At 40.0% G+C, this 25,137-nt stretch overlaps 3 protein-coding genes across 3 annotated transcripts; all 3 read right to left on the bottom strand.

Moving 5' to 3' along the window:
* Nucleotides 1-665: 665 nt before the first annotated feature.
* LOC139645708 (granzyme B-like) lies at nucleotides 666-4,822 on the bottom strand. The gene is made up of 6 exons (XM_071521509.1): nucleotides 4,695-4,822; nucleotides 4,349-4,611; nucleotides 4,089-4,236; nucleotides 3,766-3,907; nucleotides 1,029-1,289; nucleotides 666-945 (listed from the first exon to the last, which is right to left on the bottom strand). The coding sequence occupies exons 2-6, from the start codon at nucleotides 4,407-4,409 to the stop codon at nucleotides 772-774; spliced, it is 786 nt and encodes a 261-aa protein (XP_071377610.1). The 5' UTR covers nucleotides 4,410-4,611; nucleotides 4,695-4,822; the 3' UTR covers nucleotides 666-771.
* Nucleotides 4,823-6,510: 1,688 nt separating this feature from the next.
* LOC139645704 (transmembrane protease serine 9-like) lies at nucleotides 6,511-15,559 on the bottom strand. The gene is made up of 11 exons (XM_071521502.1): nucleotides 15,401-15,559; nucleotides 15,169-15,316; nucleotides 14,862-15,003; nucleotides 14,162-14,416; nucleotides 13,906-14,078; nucleotides 8,509-8,513; nucleotides 7,966-8,103; nucleotides 7,734-7,881; nucleotides 7,410-7,551; nucleotides 6,887-7,141; nucleotides 6,511-6,803 (listed from the first exon to the last, which is right to left on the bottom strand). The coding sequence occupies exons 1-11, from the start codon at nucleotides 15,459-15,461 to the stop codon at nucleotides 6,633-6,635; spliced, it is 1,638 nt and encodes a 545-aa protein (XP_071377603.1). The 5' UTR covers nucleotides 15,462-15,559; the 3' UTR covers nucleotides 6,511-6,632.
* On the bottom strand, nucleotides 9,731-12,075 carry LOC139645693 (mast cell protease 8-like). The gene is made up of 5 exons (XM_071521483.1): nucleotides 11,946-12,075; nucleotides 11,684-11,831; nucleotides 11,359-11,500; nucleotides 10,107-10,382; nucleotides 9,731-10,023 (listed from the first exon to the last, which is right to left on the bottom strand). Exons 1-5 carry the CDS (start codon nucleotides 12,004-12,006, stop codon nucleotides 9,853-9,855), a joined length of 798 nt encoding a protein of 265 aa, XP_071377584.1. The 5' UTR covers nucleotides 12,007-12,075; the 3' UTR covers nucleotides 9,731-9,852.
* Nucleotides 15,560-25,137: the final 9,578 nt, after the last annotated feature.

The raw sequence follows: 25,137 nt of genomic DNA, 5'->3' as shown, positions 1-25,137 counted from the left end.
GTCTAAAGCAGAAGAAAATTGAAGACTGCTTGTGCCTGATCACTGAACCCTTCTGTATGCCCATTCAACATACAACATCAAACTTAAACCTGCAATAAGTGATTTCAGACCCTGTAACTAATCCTGAAACTAACATGTGCTACGTGGATATTTCCGTGAGACCTAATGATATAAACAAATAGCCACACACGCAGACCAGCTGTGTTGTTGTTTTCACCTCTTTCCTAAAGCTTGTTGTCAAATTCGGCCCAAGTAGTGGCGAATCGATGAAGCGAGTGAGTAAACGTTTTCAACTAGTAAACTTGCTACCTACCTCTTCACTTGTCATTGTGGGACATGTAACCATCAGTGGGAGAAAAATATGGCAACACGAAAATGGTAACCGACAATATTTCCCCATAGGTACGTTTATTTTAGCCATAGCCTTTATACGCGGTTTGTCCTTAAGGGCTTCCATCGCAGTAGCTTTAAAAATGTGTTGAGGTTGCTGTCACCCTCTAGTGGTCAGAAGAAATCACTTAGTGTAGCTTTAACCTGAGAGGCTTTGTCAATATATTGTCGGAAAAAGGCCATGCATTTTTCATTAACTTATACATCGTCCTATGTCATATATCATTCTAATAATGAGCATGGAGTCAGAAACAAAACATAATTTGCAATAAACCAAGTTTATTATGCATTGCATGCAGCAGACATTGACAGAACTACTCAGATACTATGATACATCTATATATAATAGAGGTATGTTGAAACAAAGCTTCTTGTGTAAGACTAGTGCACATTACATGCCTTTTTCTTGAGAATCTTTTTGATCCAGGGTAGGAATTTTGATATCTCTGTATAGATGTTGGGTCGATCTGGGTAGTCACACTTTTTAACTTTGTGGTTGAAAGATACAATGCCAACTGCCTTCCCATTGCACACCAGAGGGCCACCAGAATCACCCTATGAGAGAAAAAACACAAATTAATTTGTTCATTCACACCAGTTGACATTTTATATTTGTAGGGAAAAGGAATACAACACACCTGACAAAATCCTTTGTTTGTCTCATATCCACCTGCACAGATAATATTGGCTGGAAGGGTGGACTTATTCCATGCCTTCTGACAGACGTCCAGGTCGATGGTAGACACATCCACGACTCGCAGGTCATCAACAGCCGTACCGCCATTTTTAATTAATCCCCATCCGGCTACAATGCACTTTGTGTTGGCTTTGATGATTTTATCCTGACTTGGAAGTTTAATTGTTTTCATCGTTTTGCTTAGTTTAGCTTTCCTAGACAGCTAGAAACACACAAAATCAAAAAGTAAAAATTTAAAACTAGAAGGCCTATTGTCACGACAATCTTCCTCTGTCCATCTGTTAAACAGACCTCAAGTTTAGGTTCAAGGTCAAACAATGGCTGCAAGATAGAGCTGCAGAATGATTTATTTGAATGATGTTGTTGGTAGTTAAAGTGTTATATGCAATGTTTGTTGAATGGAATAGTTAGTTTAGTACATTGTTAGTTTCTTGGACTGAATCATATATCATAGTGATGTTAATGTATGCTGCTACTGATTTACCACCATGTTTTTTTTACATTTAAAGGATAACGCTGGTGTTTTTTAATGCATTTCTTACCGTCAACAAATCCTATGAAAATAACATAATCAACAATGCATTTGCTCTACTCCCATTACTTTCTGACTTTCCATGTTCCCTTTTTAGCCTTCAACTCGGAAGTCATTGGCTCCAATTGTAAGCTAAAAACCTTGAAATACAGCTCACAAAGACATAGTTTCAATTTTAAAAATCGCTAACTGTTACCACAAAAACTCAGGCTATTGTAGTTATTACCAAATCAAATTCAAATTGGAACAAATTCTTCATTACACCGGGGACTATTTTCGGTGCTACGGAACTACTTTCCTGAGATTGAAAACATGTTTATGGTCGGCTTATTAAGTTGTTTGAGGAAAAAATCGGCTGGCCGGGTGCATCACAATGATGAAATATGTATAAAAGACTGCATGGATTTCATACTGAAAGATGGCGTACTCACAAAACTTGAAAAGTACGTATGCACAGAAATTTTCAGATGTATAAAACCGTGCGCACGCCAAGTCCTGCGAACCTTTCCTTTATACAGTTCATCCCAATCAATGTGAAATTGAGCGCACATGCACGAGCCTCTCCTCCCAGAATTAACTATGCAAATGACTATAAATACGCCCCTCTTGTCACCTTCTTGTCAAAAACGATGGTGAATGTGCCTGTGGTTAGTGCTCCCCTCTCCAAATATTTCCAATGTGCTTTTACGCATGCAGTGTTTTTGTAAATAAAGGTAGAATTGCACAATTGAACTGATTCAAAGATTAAAAACAAAACCATAATGTTACATGTCCAGTGTTCGCAGCGCTGCCGCTTCAAATATGGTAATGTGCTTTTCCATTTGTGCCATTTTTTTCTACACTTTTTTTTTTTTTGTTTTACGCACGGGTGGCCTTTCCTTTCTTGCCGTTCAGTCCCGCAGTCAGCGTACAACTTCGGTGGTTTCTGTGAGCAGGTACTACACACAAATCTTTTGGACATCACACAGTTGTTCCACGACTTATTCCGAGTGTGTTTGCCCACCCGACACATTTCTTCCCAGGAGAGATGGATCTGTGCGCCTCGGCAACTGTACAGTCCCTGACGTGCGTTAACATCTCCATGTCACATAAACAAAGAAAACTGTCCAGTTTCCTGGCGATCTTGGTTTTGGCACTGTGAGTAAGGCCTGATGTCATCTGTGGGAAATTAGTTTCACTAGGTTTTCATTGCGCTCAATAAGTCAGACCTACTTGAAGCGAGCCGGAGGAGAGAGAGACGCGCATTCACACAAACCAACGCGTCAATATAGAGGATTTAGAGAAGAGTGAATGTATCTATTAACTAAGTGGCTTTTTTCATTCATTTAAAGCCCTCATATTTAGGAAAAGTTATGGAGGGAGGAAAAAATAACATTTTTGGAGGAACTAAAAATTGAAAATAACAATTCCAAATGGGTTTTGGCCTTTCTAATCTTAAACATTATCCACATAAATAACCAAACTATTATGGTGTGTCAGCAGAAATAATTATGGTTTTTCATAGACTACTTCATATACAAAGCACAGTAAATTGAGTGAAAACGTTATTTTGAAACATTTTTCAGAGTTTCAGTACTTTGTAGTTTGGTGTCGCCAACTGACAAAGACAGATAAATGTGCGTAAACTTGCGGGACGGCCCGCACATTCTCACGTTAAGTTCATTTTTATACATCCTGACGTGTGCGTGAAAACCAGCGTATGCAACCTTTTTGTACGTGCGCAACGTTTATAGGCTACATGAGGCCCCTGAGCAACGGCATGGCTCTCTGACGTGTTTTTAATTGTTTTTTTAATACAATGGAGTTCCATGGCTACTGGGATATGGCTTTATTGGGCATCGGCTACATGGATGAGACTTATTAGCAAAACAAATTCATTGCTGATTTTGTTATTTTCATAGGATTTGTTGACGGTAAGAAATGCATTAAAAAATACCAGCTTTATCCTAGTAAAAATAAGTCTCTGATTTGAATGGATCATGCTTGAAAATGTTTTTCTATATATATATATATATATTTTTACAATTGTTTAACTAAATGAAAGGAAAAATTAAACTTAACTAAACACAAGAGATTTGCAGAGGACTGTAAAATGCCACAATGTCACTCACGACTATTAGATTAGGTTGAATAAATTTCTGCTTACTTTGAGGAGCATGATGTCATTCCCAGATGAGACCTTAATATAGGAGGGGTGTTTGCATTTCACTACATCGTATCTCATTGTTTTCTCATTGACACTCTTGAGGTCGTGGGTACCAAGAACAACAGTCATTTTGGCATTTGTCCTGAAGAAATGATCAGCGAGAGATTGTCAATAGTTTTCTCATGTAGTGCCACAAAAGAATGATTCATTACCTTTGAAAATATTAGGCATATATAACATAATGTTATGTTTACTCTTTAAATTTCTGATTTGATTTACAGTCAAAGGAATCAGATATTGCTTGTAGAGGAAAAGTAACTCACTTTGGCTCGCAGTGGGCAGCAGTGACTACAAACTCTTTGCTGACAAGGAATCCTCCACATGCATGTTTTCCATTACGCTGCACTGATGCCATGTACAGTAATGACTTCTCCTGGGCCTTCTCCCCATTTATGATTTCACTCCCAAGTGCTGAAAAGAATGAAAAGATAGATAAATTAAAGAAAGGGAGATACATCATAAAGAGTTCATGTAAGCCCAAAAAAATAATTCTAATAATTTTTCCCTCCTGAGTGAGTCTTACCTTTTTGTCCAAGACATGTCAGAACATGAAAAAGCAAAAATTTGTGCAAACCACGCATCATGCAGGCAGGACACTCAACGTGGTCTAATAGTGATCTCAAATAGATCCTTATATACGGCAGAGTCTGCACAGCCTTGTGGTTCACATCTAGATTTCCTTATATCTGACCTATTACAGCCACAACCTGTCTGTAGGCTCCCTCACAGCTCACAGTAATGACTTCTTCTGGGCCTTTTCTCCATTTATGATTTCACTCCCAAGTGCTGAAAAAAAATGAAAAGATAGATAAATGAAAGAAAAAAGATAGATAAATAAGAATCAGTTTTTCCTCCTGAGAAAGTCTTACCTTTTTGTCCTAGATATGTCAGAACTTGAATAAGCAGAAATGTGTGCAAACCACACATCATGCAGGCAGGTGGTCTCATGGTGGTGTCAACTACACCCAGCAGAGTCTGCACTGCCTTGTGGTTGAATGCATGCAACTTAAATTACACTTGAGCTAAGATGCAACACTTTTAGTAAGCGCTAGTTTTGGTGAGGATTTATGCGATTGTTAATCAGCACACTCATACATTTCTTTTCACCCTGACCAAATAGAGGAAACACAGAAGCTGGAAACCACAGTTACCATCTACCATTCTTCTTGAGCATTGATGTTCTCACATTTATGAACCCACTTAATGTATCTAATCTACAGACCAAATGTTTTCATCTAAATTACCTTGATCATGTAAATGACTGCTAGATGACCACAGCAATATTATTACTCAGTCTGTTAATGTTATAATTGACCATAATTAAACATGCCTTTAGTCAATTTAGAGTGATGATAATTAATCTTATGTATCAACTGGAAAATATGCTTTCATATGATGCAAACAAATACCCACCTGCACATAACACACATATAAACACAAACCCAGGCGTGCAAAATCATTGGAGTTTTATTTCCATGTCCAATAGATGTTGGGTTTATTTGAATGCATAATTGCATGGTCTCTCCCTACCAGCCTTAATTTCTGTTCATTTCCTTGCCTGCAGATATTGTTGTCTAGTGCTCTCACACATGTTTTCTGAATTCACAATTGAGAGCATTTAATAAATTAATGTGAATTTACTTGTAAGAAGTTTCTCAGATAAGGGCCACAACCTTGTGGACTGGATTACGGACTACCTCAACAGTCCAATGGCAGCCTGTCAGACGTCGTGGTGGGCAACACCGGCGCACCCCAAGGAACTGTGTTGTCACCATTTCTTTTCACCCTCTACACCTCGGACTTCCACTTCAACTCTGGATTGTGCCACCTACAGAAGTTCTCTGACCATTCCTCCATTGTCGGCTACATCACAGAGGACAATGAGGAGGAATACAGAGAGCTGGTAGCTTTGTAGGTACAACAACTTCCTCCAGCTCAACATCAGGAAGACCAAGGAGCTAGTGGTGGACTTCAGAAGGAGTAGGAGGCCCCCAACCCCTGTCACCATCCAGGGGGAGGAAATGGAGATGGTGAACTCCTATCGGTTCCAATAAGAGTGCAGCTCAACAATAAACTGACTGGTCAGACAACACTGAGGCCCTCTACAGGAAAGGGCAGAGCAGGCTGTACTTCCTGAGGAGACTCAGGTCCTTCAACGTGTGCAACAGGCTGCTGCAGATGTTCTATCAGTCTGTAGTAGCCAGTGCACTCTTCTTTGCTTTGGTTTGCTGGGGAGGCGGCATCAAGGCAGGGGAAGCCAACAGACTGAACAAGTTGGTGAAGAAGGCTGGCTCTGCTGTTGGACTCAAACTGGACAGTCTGGAGGCAGTGGCAGAGAGGAGGATGAGGGGAAAGATCAATACCATCCTGGAGAACCCCTCTCACCCTCTCTACGATGAGCTGAGGCTGATGAGGAGCAGCTTCAGCCACAGGCTTCTCTACCCAAGATGCAGGACAGAGCAGCTCAGGTGTTCCTTTGTGCCGGCGAGCATTGGACTGTTTAACAACATCAGTGACCCCGGTGCCAGCCAGTCATTACTCCTGTCTCTATAGTCTTTATTATGTACATTACATCTATTGTTTTATCTTAGTACCTCTTCTTTTTATTATCTTATTGTACTTACTGTAGCATTCTGTTTCTTATATCATTCTATTAATGAGCATGGAGTCAGAAACAAAACAGTATTTGGAATAAACATAGTTTATTATGCATTGGGTTAAGCAACAGACATTGACAGAACTACTCAGATACTACAATACCTCTATATATAATAGAGGTATGTTGAAACAAAGCTTCTTGTGTAAGACTAGTACATGTTACATGCCTTTTTCTTGAGAATCTTTTTGATCCAGGGAAGGAATTTTGATATCTCTGTGTAGACGTTGGGTACATCTGGGTAGTCACACTTATTTTTGTCGTTGAAAGATACAATGCCAACTGCCTTCCCATTGCACACCAGAGGGCCACCAGAATCACCCTATGAGAGAAAAAACACATTTTAATTTGTTCATTCATACAGGTTGACATTTTATATTTATAGAGAAAAGGAATACAACACACCTGACAAGATCCTTTGTTTGTCTTATATCCACCTGCACAGATAACATTGGCTGGAAGGTGTTTCCATGCCGTCTTACAGACGTCCAGGTCGATGGTAGACACATCCACCACTCGCAGGTCATCAACATCCGTACCTTTAGTTTCAGTGCGTCCCCATCCAGCTACAATGCACTTTGTGTTGGCTTTGATGATTTTATCCTGACTTGGAAGTTTAATTGTTTTCATTGTTTTGCTTAGTTTAGCTTTTCTAGACAGCTAGAAACACACAAAATCAAAAAAGTAAATATTAAAGACTAGAAGGGCTTAATGTCACGACAAACTTCCTCTATCCATCTGTTAAACAGACCAGTCAGCACATCTATGTATATACATATATATATATATATATATATATATATATATATATAGTGATGGTGATGTTAATGTTTTTTATATTTAATTGCATTAGAAATAATTCTCAGATTTTAATGTGCCACAATGTCACTCACGACTATTAGATTAGATTGAATAAATTTCTGCTTACTTTGAGGAGCATGATGTCATTCCCAGATGAGACCTTAATATAGGAGGGGTGTTTGCATTTCACTACATCGTATCTCATTGTTTTCTCATTGACACTCTTGAGGTCGTGGGTACCAAGAACAACAGTCATTTTGGCATTTGTCCTGAAGAAATGATCAGCGAGAGATTGTCAATAGTTTTTCTCATGTAGTGCCACAAAAGAATGATTCATTACCTTTGAAAATATTTGGCATATTTAACATAAAGTTGTGTTTACTCTTTAAATTTGTGATTTGATTTACAATCAAAGTAATCAGAGATTGCTTGTAGAGGAAAATTAACTCACTTCAAGTCGCAGTGGGCAGCAGTGACTACAAACTCTTTGCTGACAAGGAATCCTCCACATGCATGTTTTTCATTAAACTGCACAGATGCCATGTACAGTAATGACTTCTTCTGGGCCTTTTCTCCATTTATGATTTCACTCCCAAGTGCTGAAAAAAAAATGAAAAGATAGATAAATGAAAGAAAAAAGATAGATAAATAAGAATCAGTTTTTCCTCCTGAGAAAGTCTTACCTTTTTGTCCTAGATATGTCAGAACTTGAATAAGCAGAAATGTGTGCAAACCACACATCATGCAGGCAGGTGGTCTCATGGTGGTGTCAACTACACCCAGCAGAGTCTGCACTGCCTTGTGGTTCCCATCTAGATTACCTTACATCTGACTTCTTATAGGCACATCCTGTCTGTACCTGGCAGCTCTGCAGTTAATATCTTTTTGTGAAGATAGTGAGGTCAGTGGAGAGATGTGCTCTCACCTAGTATTTCCAATGAAAGTGTAACTAAAGCAACTGCTTGTGGTTCTGGTGGCTCAGCAGGCTGAAGCACAAATCATGAATTCAGTATGTCATGGGTTCAACAGAGAGTTCTGTCACATCTGTCTGACTCTCTTCCACCATTCATTTAATTTGCCATCCATTGTATAACACCTAATAAATATAAATATGCTAAAAATGACAGCTAAAATCTTGAAGTGTTATAATAAAAAAGAAAATAAGGTAATGTATAAAAGGTGAGTTTCATTTCCTCTCTTATTGTGTGCTACCATATGAAGCCAACTGTAGCTGGATGAATGCATGCAATTGAAATTACACTTGAGCTAAGATGCAACACTTAGATGTAACACTTTTCGTAAGCGCTAGCTGTGGTGAAGATCTATGCGATCATTAATCTTTGTGTTATCATCTTTTGACAGTTGTGTTCTCACAGCACACTCACACATTTCCATTCACCCTGACCAAATAGAGGAAACACAGAAGCTGGAAACCACAGTTACCATTTCAGACTTGAGCATTGATGAAAGCACATAATGCTTTTCAGACCAAATGTTTCAATCTAAATGACCTTGATCATATAAATGACTGCTAGATGACCACAGCAATATTATTACTTAGTCTGTTAATGTTTTAATTGACCAGAATGAAACATTTAGTCAATTTAGTGTGATGATAATTAATCTTATGTATCAACTGGAAAATATGCTTTCATATGATGCAAACAAATACCCACCTGCACATAAACACATATACATGTATGCAGGCACAAAATCAGGCATGCAAAATCATTGGAGTTTTCTTTCCATGTCCGTTAGATGTTGGGTTTACTGTATTTGGATGCATAATTGCATGGTCTCTCCCTACCAGCCTTCCTTTCTGTTCATTTCCTTGCCTGCAGGTAGTGTTGTCTCGTGCTCTCACACATGTTAACATATGAGTGCGTGCACAGGAACACACACACACACACACATTCATGCTCTTTTTCTCTCTCTGTCTCACACATTTAGGGCCTTTTAATCTAAAATGGTGATATACTATTGAACGTGTGTGGGGCTCTATACAGCCTTTTGGGTTCAGGTTGTGAGGCCAGTGTCTCTGTATCTCCAGCAGTGGGGGTGGAGAGTTAGAAAGGAGTGGTTAAGACTCTTCCCTTTAGAGCCACCACACAAGACCCTGCTGGTCTGCTGGGTTAAGTCCTGCCAGAACCTCCTGTCTCCTCTACTCTGTATGAAGGGCCTCGTTAGAAAATGATATGTATCCATCCTAGAAACAATTGCAACCTGAAATTCAGTATTTCATAAACTCGTGATTTAAAACACAACTATTTTGTAAGCAAAATTCTAATTATGACTCATAAGTTTAGTATAGAGGAACACACATAACCAAAGGTATAATGATGACTCTAATGATGGAAAAGGGGCCTTGCATTTTTTATTAACTTATATAGCATTCTGTTTCTTATATCATTCTATTAATGAGCATGGAGTCAGAAACAAAACAGTATATGTGGAATAAGCCAAGTTTATTATGCATTGGGTTAAGCAGCAGACATTGACAGAACTACTCAGATACTACGATACCTCTACATATAATAGAAGTATGTTGAAACAAAGCTTCTTGTGTAATACTAGTACACCTTGCATGCCTTTTCCTTGATAATCTTTTTGATCCAAGGTAGGAATTTTGATATCTCTGTATAGACGTTGGGTACAGTTGGGTAGTCACAGATTTTACGGTAGTTGAAAGATACAATGCCGACTGCCTTCCCATTGCACACCAGAGGCCCACCAGAATCACCCTATGAGAGAAAAAACACATCTCAATATATTAATTCATACCAGTTTACATTTTATATTTGTAGGGAAAAGGAACACAACACACCTGACAAGATCCTTTGTTTGTCTCATATCCACCTGCACAGATAATATTGGCAGGAAGGGTGATCGGCCCTCCTGGAATCTGGTTCCATTCCTTCTGACAGACGTCCAGGTCGATGGTAGACACATCCACGACTCGCAGCTGATCAACAACCGTACCTTTAGTTTCATTGCGTCCCCATCCGGCTACAATGCACTTTGTGTTGGCTTTGATGATTTCATTCTGACTTGGAAGCTGAATTGTGTTCATCGTTTTGCTTAGTTTAGCTTTCCTAGACAGCTAGAAACACACAAAATCAAAAAGTAACAATTTAAAACTAGAAGTGCTTAGTGTCATGACAAATTTCTTCTATCCATCTGTTAAACAGACCTCAAGTCAGCACATCTTTAGGGTCAAAGTCAAACAATGGCTGCAAGATAGAGCTGCAGAATGATTTATTTGAAGGTTATTGTTGGCAGTTAAAGTGTTTTATGCAATGTTTGTTGAACTGAATAAATTAGTTTTGAACGTTGTTAACTTTTTGGACTGAATCATAATACAGCGTATATTAGAACTAGCAACTTGAACTTTTTTCAATTATTGTAGTAATGTTAAAGGAATAGTTCACCCAAAAATTAAAATTCTGTCATCATCTACTCGCCCTCATGCCAGTTGAAACACAGGTGAAATTTGTTAGTCCACATAACACACAGGGAGGTTGCCAGCACAACTCCATAGCAGCCTTCTCCAAAACAACTGAAGTCAGTGGGGACCAGTTCTTCAGAGTTCCAAAAAGACCTACAGTATATTTACACCATCATTTAGTGCAAATCTTAACTACAGCTGATTGATTTGCAACAGATAATGGTATATAGGTCTTTCTATTCACAGTGTGATTGTTTGGCTGTTTTTGTTGTGGAACTCTAAAGAACTGGTCTCCATTGACTTCAGTTGTTTTGGAGAAGGCTGCTACAAAGTTGTGCTGGCAACCTGTGTGTGTTATATGGACTAACAAATTCCTTTAATATATTATGCTGCTACTGATTTAGCACCCTTTTTTTTTCTTTCTTTTTTTTTTTTTTTTACATTTAATTGCATTACAAATCAGTCTCTGATTTTAATTCATCATGCTTGACAATGTTTTTCTATTTATTTAAATTTTTTACAGTTGTTGAACTAAATGAAACAAAATGAAACAGAAGGGATTTGGGAGGACTGCAATATTGCACAATGTCATTCACGACTATTAGATTAGGTTGAATAAATATCTCCTTACTTTGAGGAGCATGATGTCATTCCCAGATGAGATGTTCACAAAGGAGAGGTGTTTGTATTTCACTACATTGTATCTCATTGTTTTCTTATTCACTCTCTTGAGGTCGTGGGTACCAAGAACAACAGTCATTTTGGCATTTGTCCTGAAGAAATGATCAGCGAGAGATTGTCAATAGTTTTTTTCATGTAGTGTGAACCAAAAAATTATTCATCACTTTTTAAAATATTTGCTGTATGTAACATAAAGTTGTGTTTACTCTTTAAATTTGTGATTTGATTTACAATCAAAGTAATCAGAGATTGCTTGTAGAGGAAAATTAACTCACTTCAAGTCGCAGTGGGCAGCAGTGACTACAAACTCTTTGCTGACAAGGAATCCTCCACATGCATGTTTTTCATTAAACTGCACAGATGCCATGTACAGCAATGATTTCTCATGGGCCTTTTTCCCATTTATGATTTCACTCCCAAGTGCTGAAAAAGAATGTAAAGATAGATAATTGAAAGAAAGAAAGATAAATCACAAATAGTTAATGTAAGCCAAAAAAATAAATAATAATCAGTTTTTTCCTCCTGAGAGAGTCTTACCTTTTTGTCCCAGACATGTCAGAACATGAAAAAGCAGAAATGTGTACAAACCACGCATCATGCAGGCAGGACACTCAACCTGGTCTCAAGGGGGAGTCAAATAGACCCTTATATATATACAGCAGAGTCTGCACTGCCTTGTGGTTCACATCTAGATTTCCTTATATCTGACCTATTACAGTCACCTGTGCAACTCTGCAGTTAACGTCTTTTAGTGAAGATAGTGAGGTCAGTGGAGAGATGTGTTGTTACATAAGATTTCCTATATGTGACTAAAACAACTGTTTGTGGTTCTGGTGGCTCAGCAGGCTGAAGCACATATCATGAAGTCAGTATGTCATGAGTTCAACTCAGAGTTCTGTCACATCTGTCACACTCTCTTCTTCACTCTCTCTCTTCATTTGCCATCCACTGGCTATCTGACAAGGAAGAAGAGTGAAACAATGTACCTTGCTCACAGCCTGTGGCTTTAGGATTTTAAGGCTGTGCATGGCCTCGCCCCTAGTTATCATAATGAACTTTTGATCCCGTATGAACCTGTGTGCAGCCTGAGATCCTCAGGCATTTCCCCTCAGACTGTTCCTGTGTCCAGGTCAAGGACTGGAGGTGACCGGGCTTTTTCCATCAGGGCTCCGTGGCTTTGGAACGGCTTGCCTGCTCAGGCTGGCAGAGTCAGTATCATCTTTTAAATCACTCTCCAAAACTTAATTTTACCCAAGGCCTATTTATAATCTTTGGCTCCTAATTGTTTTTATTCTTGTTGCCTTATCTGTCATTTTATTTTATTTGCCTTGTCTGTTATTTGTTCAATTTATTGTATCCATGTGGCTGGAACATTTATTTTTTTTATTTATTTATTTTTTAAAATATATTTTGCCCTTCTGTTTTATTGATCTATGTCATTTGTCAATCTTTTGTTTGTCTTGATTGTGAAGCACTGAAAAAAGGATCTGTTGTTGTTTCACATCACTTACTGCAGCCTGTGGTCACCTGCTCCATGACCACAACTAACATCCTCATCTCTGGGTGATGAAGGAATCATAATTTGTGTAATCACTCATTAGTAAAACATATTATTCTTTGATAAAATATAATTGACTGCCGTTTTTACATTCTGTTTCATGCACACCAAAAGATGCAACTCTTTATTGATAGTATATCCAGGCTGTCCTGTTAGACAAACCACAATAGTAAATTGGCTTTTATTAAGAATGGAACAAAGGTAGCTTTAGTATTTTATTTTTGTTCTTCTGATAGGACACATTCAGAATTATACAAGATTTGTCAGCATAAACAGCAGGGAAGAAGGGCCTTTTAATCTAAAATGGTGATACACTACTGAACGTGTGTGGGGCTCTATACAGCCTTTTGGGTTCAGGCTGTGAGGCCAGTGTCTCTGTATCTCCAGCAGTGGGGGTGGAGAGTTAGAAAGGAGTGGTTAAGACTCTTCCCTTTAGAGCCACCACACAAGACCCTGCTGGTCTGCTGGGTCGAGTCCTGCCAGAACCTCCTGTCTCCTCTACTCTGTATGAAGGGCTTCATTAGAAAATGATATGTATCCATCCTAGAAACAATTGCAACCTGAAATTCAGTATTTCATAAACTCATGATTTAAAACACAACTATTTTGTAAGCAAAATTCTAATTATGACTCATAAGTTTAGTATAGAGGAACACATAATGTGGTTTACATATACCAGCAATCATTTTGTGGGAGAAGGCTTTCATTTCTTTGTGAATATATTTTTGGAAAAATGGCCTTGCATTTTTTATTCATTTATACATCATTCTATGTCTTATATCATTCTAATAATGAGCATGGAGTCAGAAACAAAACAGTATTTGGAATAAACCAAGTTTATTACGCATTGGCTTGAGCAGCAGACATTGACCGAACTACTCTACGATACCTCTATATACAGGACATAATAGAAGTATGTTGAAACTTCTTGTGTAATACTAGTACACGTTACATGCCTTTTTCTTGAGAATCTTTTTGATCCAGGGAAGGTATTTTGATATCTTTGTGTAGACGTTGGGTAGATCTGGGTAGTCACACTTTTTAACATTGTGGTTGTAAGATACAATGCCGACTGCCTTCCTATTGCACACCAGAGGGCCACCAGAGTCACCCTATGAGAGAAGAAACATATATCAATTTTTTCATTCATACAAGTTGACATTTTATATTTGTAGGGAAAAGGACTACAACACACCTGACAAAATCCTTTGTTTGTCTCATATCCACCTGCACAGATAACATTGGCTGGAAGGCGTTTCCATGCCGTCTTACAGACTTTCAGGTCGATGGTAGACACATCCACGACTCGCAGCTCATCAACAGCCGTACCTTTAGTTTCAGTGCGTCCCCATCCAGCTACAATGCACTTTGTGTTGGTTTTGATGATTTTATCCTGACTTGGCAGTTCAATTGTTTTCATTGTTTTGCTTAGTTTAACTTTCCTAGACAGCTAGAAACACACAAAATCAAAAAGTTAAAATTTAAAACTAGAAGGGCTTAATGTCACAACAATCTTCCTGTATCCATCTGTTAGACCTCAAGTCAGCACATCTTTAGGGTCAAAGTCAAACAATGGCTGCAAGACAGAGCTGCAGAATAATTTATTTGAAGGTTATTGTTGGCAGTTAAATTGTTATATGTAATGGTTGTTGCCGTTAGTGAGTTAGTTATAGCTGTAGCTTTTTGTAATGAATCATAATATCGATATATATATGTGTGTAACTCAGAGAGAAATAACTCTCTGACTTTAATGTGTCATGCTTGACAATGTTTAAAATGCATTATTTTTCTGTTGACCAAACGATGAATCTTAACAAAAGGGATTTGCAGAGGACTGTAAAATGCCACAAAGTCATTCACGACTATTAGATTAGGTTGAATAAATATCTGCTTACTTTGAGGAGCATGATGTCATTCCCAGATGTGACCCTCATGTAGGAGGGGTGTTTGCATTTCACTACATCGTATCTCATTGTTTTCTCATTGACTCTCTTGAGGTCGTGGGTACCAAGAACAACACTCATGTTGACATTTTCCCTGAATAAATGATCAGTGAGAAGTTGTCAATAGATTTCCTCATGTAGTGTGAACAAAAAAATTATTCATCACCGTTGAAAATACAATGTAACACAGTCATGTTTACTCTTTAAATTTCTAAAGTCAAAGTAATCAGAGATTGCTTGTAGAGGAAAATTAACTCACTTCAAGTCGCAGTGGGCAGCAGTGACTACAAACTCTTCACTGACAAGGAATCCTCCACATGCATGTTTTCCATTAAGCTGCACTGATGCCATGTACAGCAATGATTTCTCATGGGCCTTTTTCCCATTTATGATTTCACTCCCAAGTGCTGAAAAGAATGTAAAGATAGATAATTGAAAGAAAGAAAGATAAATCACAAATAGTTAATGTAATAGTCCTGAGAGAGTCTTACCTTTTTGTCCCAGACATATCAGAACATGAAAAAGCAGAAATTTGTGCAAACCACGCATCATGCAGGCACACACTCAACCTGGTCTAATGGTGGAGTCAAATAGACCCTTATATACAGCAGAGTCTGCACTGCCTTTTAGTTCCCATCTAGATTACCGTATATCTGACCTCTTATAGCCACATCCTGTCTATACCTGTGTAACTCTTCGGTTAATGTCTTTTAGTGAAGATAGTGAGGTCAGTGGAGAGATGTGCTTTCACCCACCTGCTTGTGGTTCTGGTGGCTCAGCAGGCTGAAGCACATATCATGAAGTCAGTATGAGTTCAACTCAGAATTTAATTGCATAAAATGCATAAGATAAAGTATACCAATTTAGTTTTATTTTCACTCTTATTGTGTGTTACCATAAATAAATATAGCAATAATAATTATAAATACTCTACACTATAAAAATAACAGCTAAAATCTTGAGGTGTTATAATAAAAATATTATTGTTTGATAAAGTATAAAAAGTGAGTTTCATTTTCACTCTTACTGTATGTTACCATATCAACCCAACTTTAATGAATTAATGCTGAATTAATAAATGAAAAATGAAATTACACTTAAGCTAAGATGCAACAGTAAGATGCTCCGCTTTTAGTAACCGTTAGTTGTGGTCAGGATCTATGCAATCATTAATCTTTGTGTCATCATCTTTTGACTGTTGTGTTTACCGCACACTCAAACATTTCCTTTCCCCCCTGACCAAATAGAGGAAACATAGAAGCTGGAAACCACAGTTACCATCTTCAGACTTGAGCATTGATGTTCTCACGTTTATGAAACCACTTAATGCTAAATGTTTCCATCTAAATGACCTTGATCATATAAATGACTGCTAGATGACCACAGCAATATTATTACTCAGTCTGTTAATGTTTTAATTGACCAGAATTAAACATTTAGTCAATTTAGAGTGATGATAATTAATCTTATGTATCAACTGGAAAATGCAAACAAATACCCACCTGTACATAAACACATATACATGTATGCAGGCACACGCACACACCAAATCAGGCATGCAAAATCATTGGTGTTTTCTTTCCATGTCCATTAGATGTTGGGTTTATTGTATTTGAATGCATAATTGTATGGTCTCCGCCTACCAGCCTTCCTTCATGTTCATTTTCTTGCCTGCAGGTAGGGTAGTGTTGTCTAGTGCTCTCTCACACATTCATTCTCTCTCTCTCTCTCTCTCTCTCTCTCTCTCTCTCTCTCTCTCTCTCTCTCTCTCTCTCTCTCTCTCTCTCTCTCTCCCTCTCTCTCTCTCTCTCTCTCTCACACACACACACAAGCAGATACAAGCACACACACACACTCTGACCCCATTAGGGATGTACTTTTTCTGTGTTGTGTGTTTTCAGTATTCACAATTGAGAGCATGTTGATAAATAAATGTGATTTGACTTGTAAAAAGTATTTCAGATAAGGACACATTCATTCAGAGTATCTGCAGTACTATACAAGTCTGACTACATCACATTTTCAGTCAGATACCAACAGATGTAGTACTGGATATAGATGCAATACCTCTTGCTGTTATTATCTGGTCAGTACCTCATTATACCCAGCAGAGAGGGCCAGAGTCAGACATGTTTAAAGTAAGACTTTTAAAGTTGTTCTGCCTTTTGACCATGGGAGGGCGCAGCATCTCCATCAGTGCAAGTCTACTTTGAAGTCTGAAATTGAGCTTTTTAATACATCTGTGTGGCTGCCTTGGGGTATTCATTAAGAAAATTCTCCTTCATCAATCTAATATCGTCCTGTAATTGGGCAAATCAGTTTAATTTTAATGCCCATGGCAGCCACAGTTTATTTCAATTTAATAATGTTGTCGTGTTGTGGTGGTAGCTGACAAAGAAGCCAGATTTATATCCTCTATTTCCGCAGTGAACAGTCCACCTGGAGGTTCCACAGAAAACAACAGCCATGGTGGCCAACCCTATCAACAACAACTAATGTACACTGCAAAATTGTGAGTGTTAATTTAACACAGAGAGTTTAAACATTGACACTATGGCAGTGTTTATATAAGTCCACACCTTCCTCAAAAAACCTAATGCAACCCCACACACGACTTTCTAGGCCAATTGCCCCCTATGGCAGACACCTCCCCCCAATGAAATTTATCTTAAACACATTAAAGTTGCACTCTGTATAGTCTCTGTACGCCAGTTTGGTAGAACCTGTGTTTAGTGGTTTTTGCTTCCAATTCCCATGAATCTTTCCCTGTCGGTTTAGTGATGACAATCTATGGAAGCAGTCAGAGAAATGAAGAAAACAGTCTTCAAGCTAGGTAAATTTGTGTCATTTTTTTAATTTGTGTTGTACACATTCATATAATGATATTATGGCCACAAACAAACACAAAATATTTAGCTCATTCAAATTCTGGCAGTGAAAATGAACATTGGCCTGGGAAAGTGAGCTAGCTCCTTACATAATGATTTTACTACATTAAAGGTGGCCATGTAAATATGATTCTCTAACAATATAACTATATAAATATGATCCGTATTAGTCCTAGTCCATTGTACTTGCCAGGTTGACACTGCAATAGCGCTATCTGCAATTGTTTGAAATTTTACCACTTGAAATGTTACTGCTTTTGTGGGGAGTACAGAGAGCCCCCATGGGTGTAAGAGTATGTGTTGAGGGTGGCCTGGAAGTCTTGACCATAACGAGGACTGACCAGTCCCCTTGTAGGGAGCCAACTGATGCCAGAGTTGCACAAGAACCTGCTTGAAGGTGCCAGCTTCACTCTGTCAAGCATGTCACCCACACCAACCAATAGACACAGTCTGATCCAATTACTCTGCAATTAGGTGACTTGGTATGATAGACTCATACCAGGTCTCCACCCTGTGTGTCCTGCTGGTTATAGGCTCTTTTTTCCCTAACTCCAGCAATTTCTGCCAGCTTCCTAGCAAATTTGTTCGCCACCTCAAGTCTCTCCCTTACCTGGGCAGAATACTCCAAGCTAGACAAGTGTATCTCGTTGTCCATACACTAGAGTGGGTGGTGTCTGGAACTGCCTTACTAAACATAAGTAGGGCCGGTGTTTGGTGGTCTGTTTATTTCCTGTGTCGCTGACAGGTAGGCCAGTAGGAATGATGGCAGCTGCAGATCCCAGTCCCTCTGGCCTTTAGCAATGACCAGCGCCAGTCCAGCAACCAAGGACTGCTTCAACCTCTCCACAAGCCCTTCACTCTGAGGGTGAAGAGGTGTTGTGCATGTCTTCAGCAGTCTAGACATTTCTGCAAACAACAGGGCCTGAAAGTTTCTTCCTTGATTGAAGTGCAGCTCAGTTAGGACCCCAAACAGCTGAACATCCCTTCAACGAGCAATCCCTTCTCACGACTGTGGCAACTTCCTTGTTGGGTACAGCATAAGCTTCTGGCCACTTCATGAAGTAATCCATAGCAGCTACTATAGTGATTACCTCTAGGTGTGCTGGGAATTGGCCTTACCGTCTCAACAGCAACACGGCCCATTGGGATCTGAACTGAAACTGTTGCAGGTCCATGGTCCATGGGGCCTTTACAGCTGACACAAGAGTTGTATTTCTGACAGAATGTCTGTACACCTCTTCTACATGAACTCCAGGAGAAAGACAAATCAATCCTCCCAGTTGGCCATGGTTTAAGTGCAACACCTCCTCCTGCCAACACTTAGACACCACTAATTGACACCTCTCATGCCATGTGGCTGGCTCTTTCTAGTGTCTCCACAGCATTCCATCTGGAAGGGTCAGGTTGTCCCACTGAGATCGCCACCCACGTAGGGAAGTTCTGGCGGCAGGTATCTCCAACCATGCTGGGCACAAGCTCGTTGACTGCCTAGACAGCCCATCTGCATTCTTGTGACTGTCCCTCTTCCTGTGAGCAATGGAAATGTTGTACTAGAGGGAGGCGAGGTTGTGCATATGAGGAGCTTCAGCCCACACAGGTAATGTTTTAAGGGGTTCAGGGTCCACCATAGTCAGAAGTTCCTAGTAGCCAGAAGTTACATAGTAGTTGCTCTCTGCCTTTGAGAACGCCCTGCTGTAGCACTTGCACCATACTGGTAGTGACCTGGCCCAGGACAGCCCCCAAGCTATTGTTGCTCACGTCTCCAGCATATATTCTCCCTCAGGAACTGGTGCTGTTAAGACTGGCACAGAGCTGTTTGAAGAGTGTCAAAAGCCTGCTGCTTCTCAGGTCCCCATTCGAATCCCACATAATTATTTGTCAGCCAGCTGAGGGGTGCGGCCATTGTGGAGAATCCTGTGATGCAGCAATGGTAATGAGAGGCCAAGCCCAAGAAAGAACACAGCTCTGAGAGGTTTGTTGGGATTGGCCAGTCCTGGACAGCAGCAATCAGTGGCCTAGAAAGCTGAGCTGAACATTTATGAAGGTACACCTGGCCGTTCCGGGATGGTACCTCAGCCAGAACCCTCTCATTGAGCTTCTAAAATCTGGCTGAGGTTGCTGAGGCAGACCCGATCTTGTAACTTCTCAGGAGTCAACAAACCAATAGCCTCCTTGGCTAGGATATAACACTATTCTTCATGAAACTCAGGGAAGGCTTTGCATATTAGGTGGCATACCTCAGCTGGATACAATCTTAGCTTTTCCCCCTAACTTTCCTTTCATTCAACTGTTGACTAGAGACAGACTTAGAGGTTGAGTGTCCAAATTGTATCTCTATGGTCCCTGCTATAGCATAGGGATCAGCCATGTCCATTTCAAAGAGGTTCAGTACTCCTCCCTAGCCTCCTGATCTAATGCTGCTGCACTTCCCTCTCCATTCTGTCCTCCTGGTTAGTTATTGGTTGGAATTGAGTCCAGTTTGTTTTCCACCCCCTGCTGCCATCATAATGGCAGTGATCATGTTGTGCTTGAATAACCCCAGCCAGAGCAGCAGACAGGGTAAAAGCAGCAGTCAACATTGGAGTGCTGTCTGAGGGGGCATAATAACTACTCTGACTCTGGCTGGAGCGTTGGCCCCATCCAGCTGGTTCAAACTGGGTGGCGGGATGGGGCATTTGGCTTGGGGTCAAAATCAAGCCAGGTTGCTGTCGTATACAGGTGGGATTCTAGTGGTTTAATTAGACCGCCCTGCAGTAAGTGAGCTTGATTGATTAGCCTCTGGACTAACAAGCATAGGAGGTGTGATTAAAGTTATAGTGGAGAAGACCAAGATAACATCTAGAAATGGTTAGTTGCTGGCTAATGATCTCAAACTGGGCAGCAGATGAGTAGTAAGGTGAGGCAGCCTTTGGGCTACAGGGGTATGAGAGCAGGGTTAGCATTAAAGCTAGGGGGCTGTGCAGTAAGGGACGGTAGGCTAGCCTGGTAAATCAGAGACAAAACATATTCTTTATGGTGGATACCTTTGCATTCAGAACAGGTTCAGAACATGGATTCTGCTGTTCCTCAAACATTTCTTTGTATTTTATTACAGTGTTATGATATGTTCCCTTTTAGGGTGCTCTTTAAAGGTGTTAGGTCCTGTGCTCTTTCGGGGTGCTTAAACCTATTCTGCCACCATATTTTACTCTGTATGGTGTTGTGAGGAGTCCACTCACTTGTAATAATGTCTTCCATTGATGTGGACAGTCTCTATGTTAGGTTAGAGAATTCTATGTGTTTGTTACAGGGTGTGAGAGCAAGGTGAATAAGTGAATGTAATACTGTGGTGTTAATTATTATTAGTAGTAGGATTGTAGAGGCACTGTGTCACTATTGTGTGTTTTGGTAAATGTAAATCAAACTTCATATTTCCTCAGATTTATTACATTTTAAAAGAACTCAGGAGTTTTTATTTATTTATTTATTCATTTATTTTCAGTTTTTAGATATTTGAGTGTTGTGGCCCATGGATGACCTTGGCATAATGTACAAAGTGGTCGAGCCAGGAAGAATTGGTTATTGGTCCTTGGGGGCCTTGTCTTTGGTCCTGGAGTGGAACCTCATAGTTTGTCTAGACTCAAGGCTGTCTAGAAAGGCTAGAATGCTGCACCTTCTTAGTCTGCATGTCATTGCAACTGTTTGGTTCCACAGTCTGTCTAGATATGCCTCTAGGGTACAGAATAAAATAAACATTATATGCAGGCTGGTTCATTTCAGCAATCCCCAGTTTTAGCCAGAATTTGAGTGGAAAATTGGTACACCATAGACTTGATTGGAGCGGTTGTATTACCGTCCTTCAGTTTTCCAGCCAGTGTCGAGTTCTCCCAGTCTCTCTCAGAACATGATGACAGACCTTGACTGAGGAAACTGACACTTTCTAGTCATGGTTATTTTATATGTCTGATACAACCCACAGGTTTTAATCCAATAAAAACCTTCTCAACGGCTTTATTTTAAAACCCCCTTAGAAGGAAAAATAAGGCTAATTTTAAACATTATACATGGAAAAAAATCATCGTTTTAGGAAGAACATCCACCTGTTAGTCTTTGAAGTGAAAAGGCTTGGTGTGAGCTACTTGAAGCTTCAGTGTTGCAAAAATATCACCATGCACACAGTGACAAAACACAGAGTCTGTCTAGCTTCATTGGCATGAAGAATTACTCCACACACAGCGGAGCTTGAGAGGCAGGGTGGATAGGCTTTGGCACGCCTCAGACTTTGCATGAAGCGGCCCTGACTTTGGTCTTTTCCAATCACTAACAGCCAAAGACAACCTCATGATGTTGACTGGGACATTGGCCAACATGTGGCTGGCCTGCCTCAGTTGGCCAAACTATATGGAGGGAGACTGGTCTGTACCCCTGTAGGCTGCCACCCCCTTTTCAGCAATTTACTTTTTCTTCCTCTTATATTCTCATACTCATATTTTGATCCTTCACCACACTTCCTCAAACCTGCACCATCACTATAATATCTATTATCTGTCTCCTCCCCTCTTTAAATCCGCCAAGTGACTCCTACTCTCTTCTTCTGTACCCCTTCTTCTTTCCTGCATATACACCCATCTTAGATTACACTTAAATCATTTCACTTCTCCTCTTTTTTCTCCTGGTCCCTTCCATTCCAACTCCTTGACACAAACATCTTTTCCTCCATCTCTTCACCTCGTCCCCCTGTGTCTGACACAGCCACAGGCATCCAGGGAATGCCTGACATGGGGTTTGGCTGGTCGGCACCACATACCTGCGGCATGGCATGGCAGGGCTTTAGGGGTAATGTGGCGCGTGTGCCACTCAGCAGCCCTGTCTAATGTCCAGCCAGTGGGTTCAGACATGAACACTAATCCACTCAGTGATGAGAAGGCCTCAGTCTGATGGCTCTGCAGCATGCTGCCAAGACTCTGCAAGCGCACAGAGTCCCGGCTCTGCCTGGCAGATTCAGACAGAGCATAACGGGGACAAAGCAGTAGAACTCTTTGCTTCCAAGGGAATGTTGAAACTTTTATGAAATTTAACTTAACTTCTGATACTGGTCTTGTTCTGTAATGAATCAACTTCTTCATCTTAGTTTTATTACGCTTTATTGTCATTATTTATGCACACACACACACACACACACACACACACACACACACACACACACACGCACACAGACACACACACACACACACACACACACACACACAGACACACACACACACACACACACACACACACGAAAGAGAGAAAGAAAGACCAGGGTATTTACAAAATGTTTTCTTCTCAATATTATGCCCTAAATTCAAAATTCAGCTGCATTAATTGTCATCATCATCATTGTCATCTTGAAAAGTAAAAATTAAAGCTACCATTCTAATCTTAGTATGTGAATGGCAGCCAGGTTTAAAAGACGTACCATAAGATTTGTTCTCTATAATGCAAAAAAAAGCACAATGCAATTGTAAGCATTTATAGAAGAATCTTCATTCAGTATTTTCAGTGATATAGTCAGCTCCGTCTTCCATTTCACATCAGAGTATAACATGATTGTGGTAAAGAAGTTCTTGAGAAAAAGATGTGGTGTTGTATAACTTAATACAGTCTCCAGAAGCATGTTGCTGATTCTTAGCTCTATGTGGCTCTGTGGACACAAAAGGCACACCAAATCCTCTGCAAAAGAAGACAAACACTGTAATTTTCGCACCACTTATCAGTAAAATGAGAAGTAAGCCGAGACACTGAATAGCATCTGTATTGTATTCTCATGAATTTTGTAATAAACATAATAGTGTATAACGTAATAAACACACACACATGCACACATGCTCACAAACTCTTGCATACACACTCATCCATCGTCCGCTCCTTAGTCCATCTATTCAGCATTATAACTTGGACTGTTTTTGTAACAAAACAAGGCCTAATCCTAAATTCAGGGAGCTGTGAATGCGCCTGAACAAATGGCAGACAAATGAGAAGGATTAGCGAAGGCCTGTGAAAGAGTGAAAGGTTTGCCATTGATCTACGGTGGTCCTGTTCTCTTTCAGGGCCACTCGGTTTGAAAACCCCACTGAGTAAGAGCATACAGGGCCACTCCAGAGCCCCCTAGGCCACCGAGAGACACACAACAGCCACAATTAGTCTCAGGAGCTGTAATGGCAATTCAATAAGCGCTTTAAAATTGTGCCTTAGTCCCTCTGCCACCCCCACCCCCCCACCACCACCTCTCCCCCCCCCCCCCACCCCTCCCATCCCTCCCATTTTCGTCTACATACATAAGATTGGTATTATGAGTGGCGAGGGGCTCTTTTTTTCTTTCCCACCCACCACAGTTCTTTTCAATCACTGTGAGAGAAAATGACCACACAGGGTTTCAAAGGTTCCAGAGGCTCTGGTTTGTTGTCGCTGAAGCAGCATGACTTGTGCCCCTGTAGATTTTGGCTAAGGCCCTTAAAATGGGCTTCTATTATTAGTTTTTTTCTGTCACTCAGCTGCAAATTAATTTTGAAGCATTCAAAGTAACCTTTTCTATAAACACTACTTTTATTGGGTCATGCATATAATACTTCATCGCTGTAATATTTTCATAATGCTCTATGAACACTGTAATGAGATTTTAGGCATGTATGTAAGATGTGTAGACGTGTAGAAATTTACTTTATTACATTTAAAGTATACAAACATTTACATCAAAATCAGATTACAAATCCATTGAACAGGCCTTTGTGGAAACATTAAGAAATGGCATGCTATCAGGCACTACCTATCTTTTGATACTTTAGCAACAACAATATTGCATGACTTTTTTTCTCAGTCCTCCACTTACGCCCCTCTGATCAGGCACAGCCCATTATCAAAAGAAACACCTGTGCTTGTGACATCAACATGTCATGGCAGGAGAGGAGTTGAGGATGTTTTCTGGATGGCTGTCCACTTTCATTCTCCTTGTACTATCTTTGGGACATTCCACGTTGATTTTGCACAGTGTTTGGGTTTTTCCTTTTGCTTCGTGATCAAAGGCTGCAGCTTTTGATCAGGACTGCCAAAGGATCCCTCTTGTTTTGCTGGCGAGCGCACTGACAGGACAGTGGTGGAACAATGATAATTACAGGCTCCCATTTGGTGTCCCTGGAACTGGCATCAACAGCCAGTCTCACCTTCAGGCCAAGAAGAAAGGAGAGATTCTTGGACTGTAAGAGGAGGAGAGGAGAGGTGGAGGAGAAGAGGTGGAGGACTCTGTGACAAAGAGGCAAGCCAATCAAGAGAGCAGGCAGAAAATGGGATTACTTTGTGGCGTGCATGTTTGAGAATGTGTCTGG

This window comes from Centroberyx affinis, unplaced genomic scaffold (genome assembly GCF_046629955.1).
Source record: "Centroberyx affinis isolate AG114_WGS23_722 - 3 ecotype Tasmania unplaced genomic scaffold, CSIRO-AGI_Caff_v1 ptg000893l_1, whole genome shotgun sequence".
In the NCBI taxonomy this organism is placed as follows: Eukaryota; Metazoa; Chordata; class Actinopteri; order Beryciformes; family Berycidae; genus Centroberyx; species Centroberyx affinis.
The sequence above is the reverse complement of the archived record's forward strand: the minus strand, read 5'-3'. Positions and strand labels throughout refer to the sequence as shown.